The 15,892-nt window shown below is 33.8% G+C and overlaps 1 protein-coding gene across 6 annotated transcripts in view; it reads left to right on the top strand.

The window, feature by feature from the left end:
- The window catches only part of SYCP1 (synaptonemal complex protein 1), a 126,752-nt gene that overhangs the window by 68,841 nt on the left and 42,019 nt on the right, over positions 1-15,892 (top strand). For 4 of the 6 annotated variants that reach the window (XM_017661817.3, XM_073234390.1, XM_073234393.1 and 1 more), the window contains 5 exons: positions 4,516-4,632; positions 5,204-5,314; positions 6,765-6,857; positions 7,452-7,526; positions 14,988-15,047. In XM_017661817.3, the coding sequence (XP_017517306.3) occupies positions 4,516-4,632; positions 5,204-5,314; positions 6,765-6,857; positions 7,452-7,526; positions 14,988-15,047 (456 nt within the window). The remainder of the gene's footprint in view (positions 1-4,515; positions 4,633-5,203; positions 5,315-6,764; positions 6,858-7,451; positions 7,527-14,987; positions 15,048-15,892) is intronic. The other 2 variants (XM_073234391.1, XM_073234394.1) reach the window with 2 other exon arrangements.

Below are 15,892 nucleotides of genomic sequence, written 5' to 3'. Positions count from 1 at the left end.
TTGGAGTCCCTGAAGAAGAGAGAATAGGTTAAAGGAAAATTATTTGAAAAATTTCCAAAAAATTTCTCACATTTAATAAAGAACATAAACTTGCAGATACATGGCTTTTAGCAAATCCAAAGCAAAATAAAATAGAAAGAAAGCCATCTTTGGGCAGGTATATCTTAGAGTACTAGGCCCAAAGATAGACATTTTAAAAAGCAGTTAGTGAAAAATATCATATTGCATACAGGGGAACAATGACATAAATGACAGCTGACCTTGTATCAGGACAATGAAGGCCAAATGACAAAGGAGTAAAATGCTGATAGAAATAAACTGTCAAATTGGAATTCTATATGCAACAAAATAAGGACATTGAGAGCTGTACTAAATACTAAAGAAGTACTAAAGGAACTTTTTCAGACTGAAGGAAAATGACATCAATTCACCAGAAAGATAAAACAGTTATGAATATGTATTTAACAGAGTTTCAAAATACATGAAGGAAAAACTTAAAAATCTAAAATGAGAAATGACAATTCTATAATCATAGTTGGGGATTGTAATATCTCTCTTTCAGCAGTTGATACAACTAGTAAAAAATTGGTAAGAATATAGAAAATCTGAGCAACACTACTAACTACCTTTACTTAATTCACAATTGTAAACACTATAGCTAAAAGTATCAATCTTTTGAAGTACACATAGAATGTTTGCCAAGACAGACTATATGCTGGGCCATAAATAAAAATACATTTACAAAGATGGGAATTTTTCAGCATATAAACTCTCACTACAATAAAATTAAATTAGAAATAAGCATAAAATACTTAGAAAAGGTATAATATCTGGAAATTAAACATCACACTAATAAATAATTCAGGAGCCAAAGAAGTACATGGAAAATCAGATATTATTTTTGACTGAATGATGATAGAAATACAACATATCAAAAGTGGTTGGATATAACTAAAGCAGTTCTTGGAGATAAATTTGTAAACAATGTTTCGAAAAGCAGAAATGATGTAGGTCTTCATTTAGAAACTGAAAAAGGTAAGCAAATTAAATTTACAGAAAGTAGACAAAAAATAATAAAGACAAAATATCAAATTAAAAGATGAAGAAAAAATTGAAGTAAAAAGTGGAGTCTTTGAAAATATTAATAAAATTGATAAGCCCCTATCAAGATTGATTAAAAAAAGAAAATAAAATTCATTATAGGTGAGAGTGAAAATAGGACATTTTAATATACATACTGTGAATATTAAAAGGATAAGAAGGGAATGTCATGGACAAATTTATGTCAATAAATTTGAAACAGGTGAAACAGACAAATTTCTTGGAAAACCTAACTTACTAAAACTAAAATAATATGGAACAGAAAATCTGAATTTTTTTGTCAGGGAAATTGAATTTGATACCAGAAATCTTCTAGAGAAAAATCCAGATCTGGAAGGTCTCACTGACAAATTCTAATAAAACACTTCAGGAAGAAGTAATTCCAGTCTTCCACAACTCTTCCAAAATTAGGATAGGGGGAACAATTCCCAACTAGGTTTTTGATAACAACTTCTAACAAGGACATTGTAAGACAAGAAAGTTATAGACCAACATCCTTATAAATATAGATATAAAAATCCCTAACAAAATATTAGTAAATCTAACTTAGTGATATATAAAAACCATGTAACATTGAACAAGTTGGGGTTTATTTTAGGAATGTAAGGTTGGCTTAAAATTTGAAACTGTAAGTGTAATTTACTATATGCCACATAATAAAAATAGAAAAATCATATGCTTATCTTAATGGCTGCAGAAAAAGCATTTGACAAAAATTCAGTATTCTTTCTTGATAAACATTTTTGATTAACTAGACTTCCTCAGTCTGATACAGAGAGTCTAAAAAGTACCTTAGGCTAGAATCATACTTAATGTTGAAAAATCATATCCTTCCTCTTTAATACCAAGAACAATGTATGCTCTTATTACCTCATTCAACATTGTATTGGAGTTCTAGCTAGTACATTAAGGAAAGAAAAGGAAATGAAAGGCATGTAGATTATAAAATAATATGTAAAACTGTCTCTTCTTAAGTGATATGATTGTCTACATTGAGAATGATAATGTTTGTACAAAGTCACTAGTGCACTAGTAAGTGAACTTGGCAAAGTCACAGGCTACAGTGTAAACTACCAAAAAAGAATTATTTGTATTTCTGTATATTGACAGCTACTAACTGAAAAATGAATTTTAAAATACAGTACTACTTAAAATAGCATCAAAATCCATATAACAGATAAATTTAACAATATTTGGGAGACTTGTACACTAAAAAGTACAAACATTACTGAGACAAATTAAAGAAGACTTAAGTAAATATATCATATTCATTGATTAGATGCCTTTAATATCTTTTACATGTCAGATTTCCTCACATTGACCAAGATATTTAGTCAATCCCCATCATAAGTCCAGCAGTCTTTTCTTATATATTACCTTGACAAGCTCTGGTAAAATGTATATGAACATTCAGAGGACCCCAAAATTTTGAAAAAGATGAATAAAGTCTGAGGACTTAGGCTGCCTAATTTGAGCTTTTGCTGTAAAGCTATAGCAATCTAGATAGTATATTATTATATTTAAGAAAAACAGATCAGTGGAATCTAATAGGAAGTTCAGAAATAGACTAGTTGATATACAATGTATTGATTTTCCAACAAAGATGCCCAAAGAATTTAATGAGAGAAATGCAAGTCTTTTTAACAAACATTCTAGAATAACTGGATATATCCATATGGGAAAAGAGAAAACTTCAACTTTTGTCTCAAACCATGTATAAAAATTAATTTTAAATGGGTGATAGGCATAAAATCTTTAGCTCTGAAGCCTCTAGAAAAAAACATTGGAGATTATCTTCATGGCTTGGAAGTTGGCAAAGATTACTTAGGCAAGGGACAGAAAGCAATATTCATAAAAAAGTATGGTAAATTAGGCTTCATCAAAATCTGAAAGTTCTGCTTATCAAAAGCTATCAAAAATAGGCGAAGTACAAAGAAGATGAAAATACTGATCTGGTATTTCATATAATCTAGAAACATTTATTTGACAAATGACATATATCCAGAATTTAAAAACTCTTAAAACTAAACACCAAAAGATAAATATTCCAATTCAAAATGGGCAGAGACAACAACAAAGAAGTTGATTAAAAAATGGGTGAAGGACTTGGATAGACATTTCTCCAAAGAAGATATACAAGTGGCCAATAAGTACATAAAAAGGTGCTCCACATCACTAATCATTAAGAAAATGCAAATCAAAACCACAATGAGATGTCACCTCACACCCATTATATATTTTATACTATATATATATATAAAAAAAGAACAAATGTGTGAAGTTGCAGAGAAATTGGAATCCTTGTCCACGGTTATTTGGGAATGTCAAATGGTGCTACCACTATGAAAAGCACTCTGGTGGTTGCTCAAAAGATTAAAAATAGAATTACTATATGATCCAGTTATTCTGCTTCTGAGTATATACCTGAAAGAATTGGAAGCAGGATCTCAAAGAGATACGTGTATACCCATGTTCATAGGTGCAGCATTTGTGGTAGCCAAAAGGTGGACACAACACATTCATGTACTGCAAAGTGAAATGGTGGGCACCTAGTTAAAAAAGTTATTCACAATTTCAAGGTGAGAACAACAGAGCAGTAACTAAATGTTGGGCATTGTATGACTATACAGCTTTCATGCCCATGTAGCTGGACTTTGTCCTCAAGAATAATCTGCTTGTCCATTTATCTATTTTTAGGATCAGCTTTGTCTGTATCAGATAAAAAGCAGTCAGTTGTAGTAGCGATTGCACTGAATTTTTTTTGAGGGCATGAAAGGACACCTCTCCAGAAGAGAAGATATTTGCAAATTGCCTATGGTCAACATACTGTATTGTGCGCTTAAAATTTTGTCAAGAGGGTAGCTATTATGTTAAATGTTTTTATGACAAAAAAGCAAAGGGACAGAAGGAAACTTTGGGAGGTTGTTATGGCTGTTACCTGATTGTGGTGATGGTTTCACAGATATGTAAATCTGTCCAAACTCATCAAATTGTTAACCACACATTAAATATGTATAGTTTTTTGTATATCACTATACCTCCATAAAGCTGTTTTTAAAAAGAAAGTTTTTTCTTTAAAATCACATGGGTGTTCTGTGTAAATGGAATAGTTATTTATTGTAATAAAACATTAAACTCTGAGACTAAACAACTTAAATATTAAGAAGTTCATTAAAAATAAAAATTGTGCTGCTTTTGAAATATTACTAACAACCGAACACATATTTTAGAGGAGATTATAGATTTTATGAAAAAGCACATTTTGACCATGTGACAAATGCAAGGAAAACAGTTCAACCACAACTTCCGTGAAAAGTAATTTTTTAAGATTCAAAAAACCACAAAATGGATACAGAATATTTTCAAGTAATCCACAATATTTACTAATGTTCATGCTATTTTCTTTACTCAAAGGTCAGTAAATTAGAATTAGAACTAGAAGGTGCCAAGCAAAAATTTAAAGAAATGACTGACAGCTATCAAAAAGTAATTGAGGACAAAAAGATATCAGAAGAAAATCTTTTGGAAGAGGTAGGAAAGACTAATGTGTTTGAGAATTTGTTATGCTGAAACTTTATATTTGTTAGCATTTTAAGAGAAAAACAATATTTTTGAATTATGATTTTTAAAAAGATTTAATACACTTATATTAGGGATAGTTAGTTTCTTATAGAAGCTAAAAGTATCCTTGTTGTTTTAAGTATTTGAGCTTTAATACACAATTATTTTATAGAAAATAAATGATCAGTAAAGTATTTTGCTGTCATCTCACTTGATAGACCATCCTAAAATAAACCAAAACAGTAATGTAATTTCTACTTGGCTTTCTTAATTTCCTGGTGTTTGATTTCCATATTTTACATAAGTGGAGCATAGGTCTTTACATTTAAATTAAATGTTTTTCATGCATTAATTTAAAAAATTTTTTTTATTATGGTATGATTGATATACAGTCTTCTGAAGGTTTCACATGAAAAAACAATATGGTCACTACATTTACCCATATTATCAAGTCCCCACCCATACCCCATTGCAGTCACTGTCCATCAGTGCAGCAAGTTTTCATGCATTAATTTCAAGAAACTTTAAATTTATTTGATAGGTTGAGAAAGCAAAAGTAATATCAGATGAAGCAGTAAAATTACAGAAAGAAATTGATATACGATGTCAACATAAAATAGCTGAAATGGTAGCACTTATGGAAAAACATAAGGTAATTTTTTCTTTTTGTGTAATGGAAGTTATTAATTGGAGCTGTATTTATGCAGAAAAATGTTGAAATCAAGATAGCATTCTGACTTGTCAGAGAAAATTATTATCTATGCAACAATGACTTGTATAGCTAGAATACCCTTGATACCTCCCATTTCTCCAGGTTTGAGTCTTAACCGCACAAAGCTGAGCTTGGGTGTCATGTCCTTGAAGAATCTCTCCTTTTCATCTATGATTGATGGAAGTAATCACTTTTTTTTTTAATGTCACAGAAATCTCTTACAACACTTTTTACCTTATATTTAAGTACATACCTAGGTTATGTATCTTATAAAAAGTTTGTATTCTCTGTGTGTGTCTAATGCTAGGCTAAACAAATTTTTATTGATGAAATAAATAGATGAAAAACTTAATGTTCGTTGTCTTTGCAAGTGTGCTCTATTTTGTGTTGTTTTAAAGTAATCATTCTGTTAAGGAATTAAGCTTTATTCCCTTCAAGATTTGGAGAGGAGGTGGGCTACCCACTCATTCACCTTTAAAAATTGTTGCTGGGATATAATATTATTATAAGGTAACTGATGAGTATTTAAAAAATATTTTAGATAATATTGTGAACTCAGAGCCTTAAGCATATTTGGTATGTCTCAATCCAAAACAGTTTTTATCCTTGTTAACACTCAAATTGTCACATCTCTGGCTAGTGGGAGCCTCTTCAAATTTACTGGCAACTCCTTTTGACTTGACCCTAATAGTTTCTGATAGCTTTCTTGCTTTCTGTTATGACAAAATGCTCAAGACTCATTTTGTGTTTCTCACCCTCCAAATCTGGAATTAGCCAGTTTTCTAAGAGGTCCTGGTGTATCTAGCCCATTTTAAAAATGATAAATTTCAATGTTTCCAACTAAGAAGAATTATTTCTTGCTCTTGGGGTAGGTTATTTCTAAGACAGTTATCTGTGTTTCATTGCTTATGTTGTAATTAAAGACTTGAAAAAATTTCTTAAATGCTCAAATATGTTGAATTCATAAGCATAATTTTCTGAAAATATTAAGTGCATAAGGATACCAGGCTTATTAAAACAAAATAAGTGAACAACACAAATAGACTCATAAACTCAGAGAGTGGAATAGTGGTTGCCATAGGGCTGAGGGGTTAGGGGGATGGGTGAAGTAGGTTAAGTGAATAAAGAGGCATAAACTTCCCATTGTAAGATAAGTCATTCATAGGGACAGGAAGCACAGAGTTGGAATATAGTCTATAATATTGTGATTTCTTTGTATGTTGACAGATGGTAACCACACTTCTTTTGGGAGCATTTAATAATGTATATATAAGGGTCAAATCGCTACACTGTACATCTGAAAATAATATAATATTGTATTTCAACTATTTTAATAAAAGTAATCTGTTGGGTTCTAATATGTCTCAAATTTTTTCTTTGATTAATATAGCACCAGTATGATAAAATCGTTGAAGAAAGAGACTCAGAATTAGGACTTTATAAGAGCAAAGAACAAGAACAGTCATCAATGAAAGCATCTTTGGTGAGATACAGAACAAGTAGCAGTAAAAACCAATTTTCATGTCAGCATGGCTAGTAGTAAAGATTAATATTAAATAAAACCATAATTTTTGAGCTGTAGAATCAGAGAATCTTAGATTGGAAAGGGATCTTAATAGATTTTTTTAGTTTTATAGGGTTTTCCAGTTTATTTTTTGAAATGGTGGAATGACCTCTTTTTTTCAAATGAAAAATCATAAACTCCAGTTACAAATAAGTTTGGATCTCTGAGACTGGGAGAGAAGGGGTAGGATAGATTAGGGGAGGATCAAGAGGAGAGATATGCAGTGTTACATATTTTTTTAGCGCAAACTAGAAAATTTGTCCAAAATGAACTCCTTAGTTTTCAGGTTATAATCTCATAGAAATAAGATTATATGGTATTTGCTTTTCTCTGACTTATTTCATTTAGTATATGAAAATAGAAGCCCTCATATCAGTAGGTTTTTAAGTGTATATATTTTATGAGTTAGTTTATTTTTCTATAAAACTTAATTTATTTGAAACACTAGTTGGCATTTTCATTATTTTGAGAACTGTATGGGTGTACTTATAAACTTTGTTTCTTTTTCTTTAGGAGACTGAATTATCCAATCTCAAAACTGAACTGTTATCTGTTAAGAAACAACTTGAAATAGAAAGAAAAGAAAAAGTAGGTTTTATGGCATTACAGAGTAACTTATAGTTAGGTTTAGGTGTAATTTTGTGTTTATAAAAACATGTTATATTAGAAAATAATAGAAATTTGGGTAACTAGTGATTAAAAAAATGTATTTTTCCCCTATTAACTTTTTTCCCAGAAGTATTTAGCATATTCCCTTGTTTAAATATGAAACACATATAAATATAGGTACATTTTAAGAGTAAGAGTGCTTTTAGATAGAAGTATTTGAGGAATATTATCTCATTTATTATAAAATATTTATATATTATATAGATGTGCTTTTTAACTGTTCATGTTTCATAAAAAAAAGCCGTATAGTGTTTTGCAGTTTACAAAGTGAATTGACTCACACATTAGAATGACACATATTATTTTCTGCTTTCTGATAGTCACTGTAATGAGTGCCCTACTTACATCTAATTTAATTCCTACATTAATGCTGTACACAATACTTATTACCTTCCTTTTTACAGAGGTTCGGTTATTTTTCAAGATCACATAATAAAAAAGAAGAATGGCTTAGAATTCAAATCTTGGGTCTATTTTATGTGGTTCATACCCTGTTCTCTTAATAACTGCAACAACCTAGATAACATGGACCTTCAATTTCAAGCCTCTATGCATTTGTTTACTTTGTTTCCTGCATTTGATCCCTTTCTTACTCTTTCCACTTATGGAAAAATCTCACATATCTTGCTGCAAACGTAAGCTTTCTGTATATAAGTAAACTCATGACACTTTTTTTTTCCTTCACCCTCAATATTTTATTATGAAAAAATTTAAATACATGGATAAGTTTAAAGAAGTATGAACATCATAGAACACCTAAATTTAACAATTACATTTTGTCATTGTTATATACCAAGATATATACCTAAAAACCACAATATGTAAAATTGTGCAATAGATACCACAAGACTTAGAAATGTGGTTGAGTCATAACACTGAGAAACTTCAAGCACTCTGTTCTTATATTAAAATAATTATGTCACTCTGTGCCCATATTGTATTTTAGGCTCTTCAAGGGCTAGGGTTATATATATTTTTTTAATTAAGGTATCATTTATATACACTCTTAATGAAAGTTTTGCAAGAAAAACAATGTAGTTATTACATTCACCCTTATTATTGAGTCCCACCCCCATACACCATAGCAGTCACTATCCCTTAGTGTAGTAAGATGCCACAGAATCCCTTATTTGTCTTCTCTGAGCTACATTGTCTACCCTGTGACCACACACACACAACATGTGCACCAATCATGATGCCCCACAATCCCCTTCTCCCTCCCTCCCCACCCGCCCCACCCCACCCGCCCCTCACCTTTGGTAATCACTAGTCCCTTCTTGGAGTCTGAGTCTGCTGCTGTGTTGTTCCTTCAGTTTTGCTTCACTGTTATACTCCACAAATGAGGGAAATCATTTGGTATTTGTCTTTCTCTGCCTAACTTATTTCGCTTAGGATAATATCCTCCAGCTGCATCCATGTTGTTGTAAATGGTAGGGTTCGTTTCTTTCTTATGGCTAAATAGTATTACATTGTGTATATGTACCCATTTTCTTTATCCATTCATCTATGATGGACACTTAGGTTGCTTCCATATCTTGGCTATTGTAAATAGTGCTGCAATAACCATAGGGGTGCATATGTCTTTTTGAATCTGAGAACTTATATTCTTTGGGTAAATTCCTAGGAGTGTAATTCCCAGGTCAAATGGTATTTCTATTTTTAGGTTTTTGAGGAACCTCATATTGCTTTCCACAATGGTTGAACTAACTTACATTCCCACCAGCAGTGTAGGAGGGTTCCTCTTTCTCTGCATTCTCACCAGCATTTTTTGTTCTTAGTCTTTTCGCCGCTGGCCATCCTAACTGGTGTGAGGTGATATCTCATTGTGGTTTTAATTTGCATTTCCCTGATAATTGGTGATGTGGAGCATCTTTTCATGTGCCTGTTGGCTACCTGAATTTCTGCTTTGGAGAAGTGTTTGTTCATATCCTCCACCCATTTTTTAAATTGGATTATTTGCTTTATGTTTGTTGAGGTTCATGAGTTCTTTATATATTTTGGATGTTAACCCCTTGTCAGATATGTCATTATTCAATATATTCTCCCATACTGTAGATTGTCTTTTTGTTCTGTTGATGGTGTCCTTTGCTATACAGAAGTTTTTTAGTTTGATATACTCCCATGTGTTCATTTTTGGTTTTTTTCCCCTTGCTTGAGGAGATGCACTAAGGAAAAAGTTGCTCATGTTTATATTCAGAAGATTTTTGCCTATGTTGTCTTCTAAGAGTTTTATGGTTTCATGACTTACATTCAGGTCTTTGATCCATTTCAAGTTTACTTTTGTGTATGGGCTTAGACAATAATCCAATATCATTATCTTGCATGTTGCTGTCCAGTTTTGCCAACACCAGTTGTTGAAGAGACTGTCATTTCCCCATTGTATGTCCATGGCTCCTTTATCATATATTAATTGACCATATATAGTTGGGCTTATATCTGGGCTCTCTAGTCTGTTCCATTGGTCTATGGTTCTGTTCTTGTGCCAGTACCAAATTTTCTTGATTACAGTGGCTTTGTATTAGAACTTGAAGTCTGGGAGCGTGATCCCTCCAGCTTAATTCTTTCTTCTCAGGATTGCTTTGGCTATTTGGGGTCTTTTGTGGTTCCATATGAATTTTAGAACTATTTGCTCTAATTTGTCAAAGGATGCTGTTGGCATTTTGATATAGGGATTGCATTGAATCTCTAGATTGCTTTAGGCAGTATGGCCATTTTGACAATATTAATTCTTCCTAGGCAAGAGCATGGGATGACTTTCCATTTATTAGTGTCCTCTTTAATTTCTCTTAAAAATGTCTTGTAGTTTTCAGAGTATAGGTCTTTCAATTCCTTGGGTAGGTTTACTCCTAGGTATTTTCTTCTTTTAGATGCAATTGTAAATGGAATTGTTTTCCTGATTTGTCTTTCTCTTAGTTCATAGTTAGTGTATAGGAATGCAACAGATTTTTGTGTATTAATTTTGTATCCTTCAACTTTGCTGAATTCAGATATTAGTTCTAGGAGTTTTTGGGTGGATTTTTTAGGGATTTTTTTGTACAGTATCATGTCATCTGCAAACAGGGACAGTTTAACTTCTTCCTTGCCAATCTGGATGCCTTTCACTTCTTTGTGTTGTCTGGTTGCCGTGGCTAGGACCTCCAGAACTATGTTGAATAGAAGTGGGGAGAGTGGGCATCCTTGTTTTGTTCCTGATCTTAAAGGAAAGACTTTTAGCTTCTCGCTATTAAGTATGTTGGCTGTGGGTTTGTCACATATGGCCTTTATTATGTTGAGGTACTTGCCCTCTATACCCATTTTGTTGAGAGACTTTATCATGAATGGATGTTGAATTTTGTCGAATGCTTTTTTGGAATCTGTGGAGGTGATCCTTTTTGTTGACGTGGTGGATGATGTTGATGGATTTTTGAATGTTGTACCATCCTTGCATCCCTGGAATGTAGGTGATGGATGATCTTTTTGATGTTTTTTTTAATTCAGTTTGCTAATATTTTGTTGAGTATTTTTGCATCTATGTTCATCAGTGATATTGGCTGTAATTTTCTTTTCTTGTGGTGTCTTTGCTTGGTTTTGGTATTAGAGTGATTCTGGTCTCAGAATGAGTTTGGAAGTATTCCCTCCTCTTCTACTTTTTGGAAAACTTTAAGGAGAATGGGTATTATGTCTTCACTAAGTGTCTGATAAAATTCACTGGTGAAGCCATCTGGGACAGGGGTTTTGTTCTTAGGTAGTTTTTTGATTACCAACTCAGTTTCTTTGCTAGTAATTGGTCTGTTCAGATTTTCTGTTTCTGGATCAGCCTTGGAAGGTTGTATTTTTCTAGAAAGTTGTCCATTTCTTCTAGGACAGTTTGTTAGCATATAATTTTTCATGGTATTCTCTAATAATTCTTTGTATTTCTGTGGTGTCCATAGTGATTTTTCTTTTCTCATTTTTTATTCTGTTTATTTGTGTAGACTCTTTTTTTTCTTGATAAGTCTGGCTAGGGATTTATCTATTTTGTTTATTTTCTCAAAGAACCAGCTCCTGCTTTCATTGATTCTTTCTATTGTTTCATTCTTCTTAATTTTATTTATTTCTGCTCTGGTCTTTATTATGCCCCTCCTTCTACTGACTTTGGTCCTCATTTGTTGTTCCTTTTGTAGTTTCATTAATTGTGAGTTTAGATCATTCATATGGGATTGTTCTTCCTTTTTTAAGTAGGCCTGGATTGCTATATACTTTCCTCTTAGAACTGCCTTTGCTGCGTCCCACAGAAGTTGTGGCATTGTGCTGTTATTTTCATTTGTCCCCATATATTGCTTAATCCCTGTTTTAATTTGGTCATTGATCCATTGATTATATAGGAGTCTCCTAAAATGAGTGCATTGCATTCTATTTCCTCCCTTGATTCTTAGTATTTGTTTCACATGTGTTGGTGCTCCTGTGTTTGGTGCATAGATATTTATAATGGTTATATCCTCTTGTTGGACTGACCCCTTTATCATTATGGAATGTCCTTCTTTGTCTCTTGTGACTTTGTTTTGAAGTCTATTTTGTCTGATACAAGTACTGCAACACCTGCTTTTTTTTTTCCTATTGTTTGCATGGAATATCTTTTTCCATCCCTTCACTTTTAGTCTGTGTATGCATTTGGATTTGAAGTGAGTCTCTTGTAGGCAGCATACCGATGGGTCTTGCTTTTTTATCCATTCTATTACTCTGTGTTTTTTGATTGGTGCTTTCAGTCCACTTACATTTAGGATGATTATCGAAAGATATGTACTTATTGCCATTGTAGGTTTTGGGTTCATGGTTACCAGAGTTTCAGGGGGAGCTTCTTTACTATCTAACTACCTCACTTAACTCACTTATTATGCTATTATAAACAGAGTCTGATGATTCTTTATTTATCATCTTTCTTTTTCTTTCTTCTCCACTCTTTATATGTTAGGTATTTTATTCTGTATGTTTTGTGTTTCCCTTGACTCATTTTGTGGAGAGCTGATTTTATTTTGCATTTAGTTAGTATTTGGTTGGTCTGCTTTCTTTGCTGTGGTTTTATTTTCTCTAGTGACAGCTATTTAGCCTTAGGCATACTTCCATCTAGAGCAGTCCCTTTAAAATACACTGTAGAGATGGTTTGTGGGAGGTAAATTCCCTCAACTTTTGCTTACCTGGGTATTGTTTAATCACTCCTTCAAATTTAAATGATAATCTTGCTAGATACAGTATTCTTGGTTTGAGCCCTTTCTCTTTCATTGCATTGAATGCCATTCCTTTCTGGCCTGTAAGGTTTCTGCTGAAAAGTCTGATGATAGCCTGATACGTTTTCATTTGTAGGTGATCTTATTTCTCTCTCTGGCTGCTTTTCATACTCTGTCCTTGTCTTTGATCTTTGCCATTTTAATTATTATGTGTCTTGGTGGTGTCCTTCTTGGGTCCCTTGTGTTGGGAGATCTGTGGACTTCCATGGTCTGAGAGACTATTTCCTTCCCCAGATTGGGGAAGTTTTCAGCAATTATTTCTTCAAGGACACTTTTTATCCCTTTTTCTCTCTCTTTTTCTTCTGATACTCCTATAATGCAAGTATTGTACCATTTGGATTGGTCACACAGTTCTCTCAATATTCTTTCATTCCTAGAGATCCTTTTATCTCTCTCTGCCTCAGCTTGTCTGTATTCCTGTTCTCAGAATTCTGTTCCATTAACAGTCTCTTCCACCTCATCCATTCTGCTCTTAAATCTTTCCATTGTTTGTTTCATTTCTGTCATCTCCCTCCAGAGTTCATCCCTTAGCTCTTGAATATTTCTCTGTAGTTCCATCAGCATAATTATGACTTTTATTTTGAATTCTTTTTCAGGAAGATTGGTGATTTCAGTCTCACTGTACCCTCTCTCTGGTGTTTGAGGGATTTTGGATTGAATGAGGTTCTTCTGCCTTTTCATGGCAATGGGAGTGGTTGCCAGCGAGAGGCGCTTGTTTCAGCTGGGAGAACAAAGTCCCTTCCTGCTTGCCGGTTGCCTTGCCCGTCTCTGCTGCCTGTGCCAGTCAACCGCATACAGGGAGCAACCCCTGAGTTAATCCCCTGAGCTGCCATGGGCAGGGCAGCCCCTGGGATGGCCTAGGGCACTGGCTGGTGTCACAAGTGAGCAGCGTATGTTCTGCTGCAAGGATGGAGCCCCTTTGTGCTTCCTGGACTCTGCTCTGGTCTCCTCTGTCTGTTCCAGTCAACCGCCCATAGGGGCAGCAACCACTGGGTCTGGGCTGGTTAGCTGTGGGCAGCGAGAAGCCTCTGTGTGGTTGCTGTGGGCAGGGCTGCTCCCTGGGTGTTCTACGGCAATGGCAGGTCAGCTGTTATGCTTGCAGTGCCCTCATGGGGGGAAACGAATGGCAGGCTGAGGGGCTCACCATGAGGGGCTTCGGAGCTGTGTTGACACCCAGGGGGTTAGGGCACCTTATGTCCCTTAAAGTTCCCAGGGTGCTGGGCTGAGTGTGCCAGGAAGATTTTTTCCACCTGATAAACCCTTGTAACTTTAACACTTTCAAAGTGCCTGCTTTTCTTTTTTCCCAGGGCAGCTGGCTGTGGGAACCTTTTCGCAGTCTTAGTCTTGGATTTTGCTTTCCATTCCTGTAATATCTTGTACACCATGATGTGTGTCTGTGCTCCCAGGTCAGATTTTTTAGCAGTCCTGTGCTCCCACTCCCTTTCCACTGATACTTTTCCTCCTGCTGGTGAGCTGGGGTGTGCAGAGTGCTCGGGACCCACCAGGTCATGGCTTTGTATCTTAACCCTTTTCCGTGAGATGTTGAGTTCTCGCAGATGTAGATGTAGCCTGGTTTGTGTACTGTATCTTCTGGTCACTCTTTAGGAATAGTTGGTTTTTCTGTATTTTCAAAATATAGTTTCAGGAGATTTCCACCACCCTACTCACTCTGCCATCTTGAGAATCTCTTTTTTCCATGTTAATACTTATGTAGGAAAAGTTTTAATAATAAGAGCATTGATTTTTTTTAAATCATTTTTTTAAAAGTTGATATACAATCTTATGTTGGTTTCAAATATACAGCACAATGTTTCAAGTTACCCACTCTGTTAAATCCCTACCCCCTCTGGTGTGGTTACTGTCAATGTAGAAAGATGTTACAGAATCATTGATTATATTCTCCATGCTGTACCATGTTCTGTGACCAACTTACTGTGATTGAGAATTATTGTGCTCCTTTTATCCCTCTTTCCCTCCCCCCACAACCATCCCAACCCCTCCCCCTTGATAACCACTAGTCACAGTGTCTGAGTGTATTGCTGTTTTAGTAATATTGATTTTTGACAATAGTTTTTTTTTCACTTTTGACTTTTTTGAATGTTTAATAATATATGTACTTGATACTCATTTTTCATAGGAGATTCTCAAAAGAGAGGCAAAAGAAACTATAGTTACTCTCAAAGAAAAAGAAGACAAGGTAAGAATTTTACATAATTCTCATAGTATTTCTTTATAATCAATGTTCTGACATCTACTCAGAAAATTATTTGTTCAGAAATAGGAAAAGAATATCTAAAATATATTACACAATTTCATATCCTAACTTCTTTCTTGCTATTTATTATTTCAAAAGCAATTGCTAAAAATTTCAAAGCATTTGTTATTTGGAGATTTAGAGGAGATTTTTATCTATAATTTTTATTATACTATTAGCTTAAATTAGGTACTTTTGTGTTTCTTGATAAATTTCTTGTTAAAGGCAAAATATTTTCATAAAAAATTTTAAAGCTTATATTTTGATTGTCTAATTTTAGGTTTTGAGATGGCTAAATGAATGACATCCTGCTTTCCTCACTTAAATGTGAACCAATTGAGAAAGACAAGGAAATTAAAAATAATGTCATTATTGTTAATAACTAATTTGGAGAACATGGCTTATATTTAAAGGAAAGGGGATTTCTTAATCTTGAAATCCCAAATTAGAGTTTACCTACTTTGTCACCAGTAAAGCTAGACTGTGACAAGTCTATCCATTTGATGGTATGCTCTTGTGAAATGTATGGCATGAGGGAGAAAAGGAGAATGTGTACTTGCTCTGGTAACCAAGAGGAGAAATAAGGAAGGGTCTGGAGTATATGTGCCCAATTTCTCCTTCCAAATTCACCAGTTCCATTAAGTCACTACTTTTCCCCTAAGGAAGCATCCCTGGAAATGTAACATTCAGAAACTTGTAGAAAAGTCCATACATTTCCATGGTGCATTATGAAGAAGCCCATTTCGTTATTCTACAATAGGGGTGCTTTTTCTTTTAGGCTACCAGGG

The sequence above is a fragment of the Manis javanica genome, chromosome 4 (assembly GCF_040802235.1).
Source record: "Manis javanica isolate MJ-LG chromosome 4, MJ_LKY, whole genome shotgun sequence".
In the NCBI taxonomy this organism is placed as follows: domain Eukaryota; kingdom Metazoa; phylum Chordata; class Mammalia; order Pholidota; family Manidae; genus Manis; species Manis javanica.
Note: the sequence above shows the minus strand (reverse complement) of the source record. Positions and strands in the feature narration are given on the sequence as shown.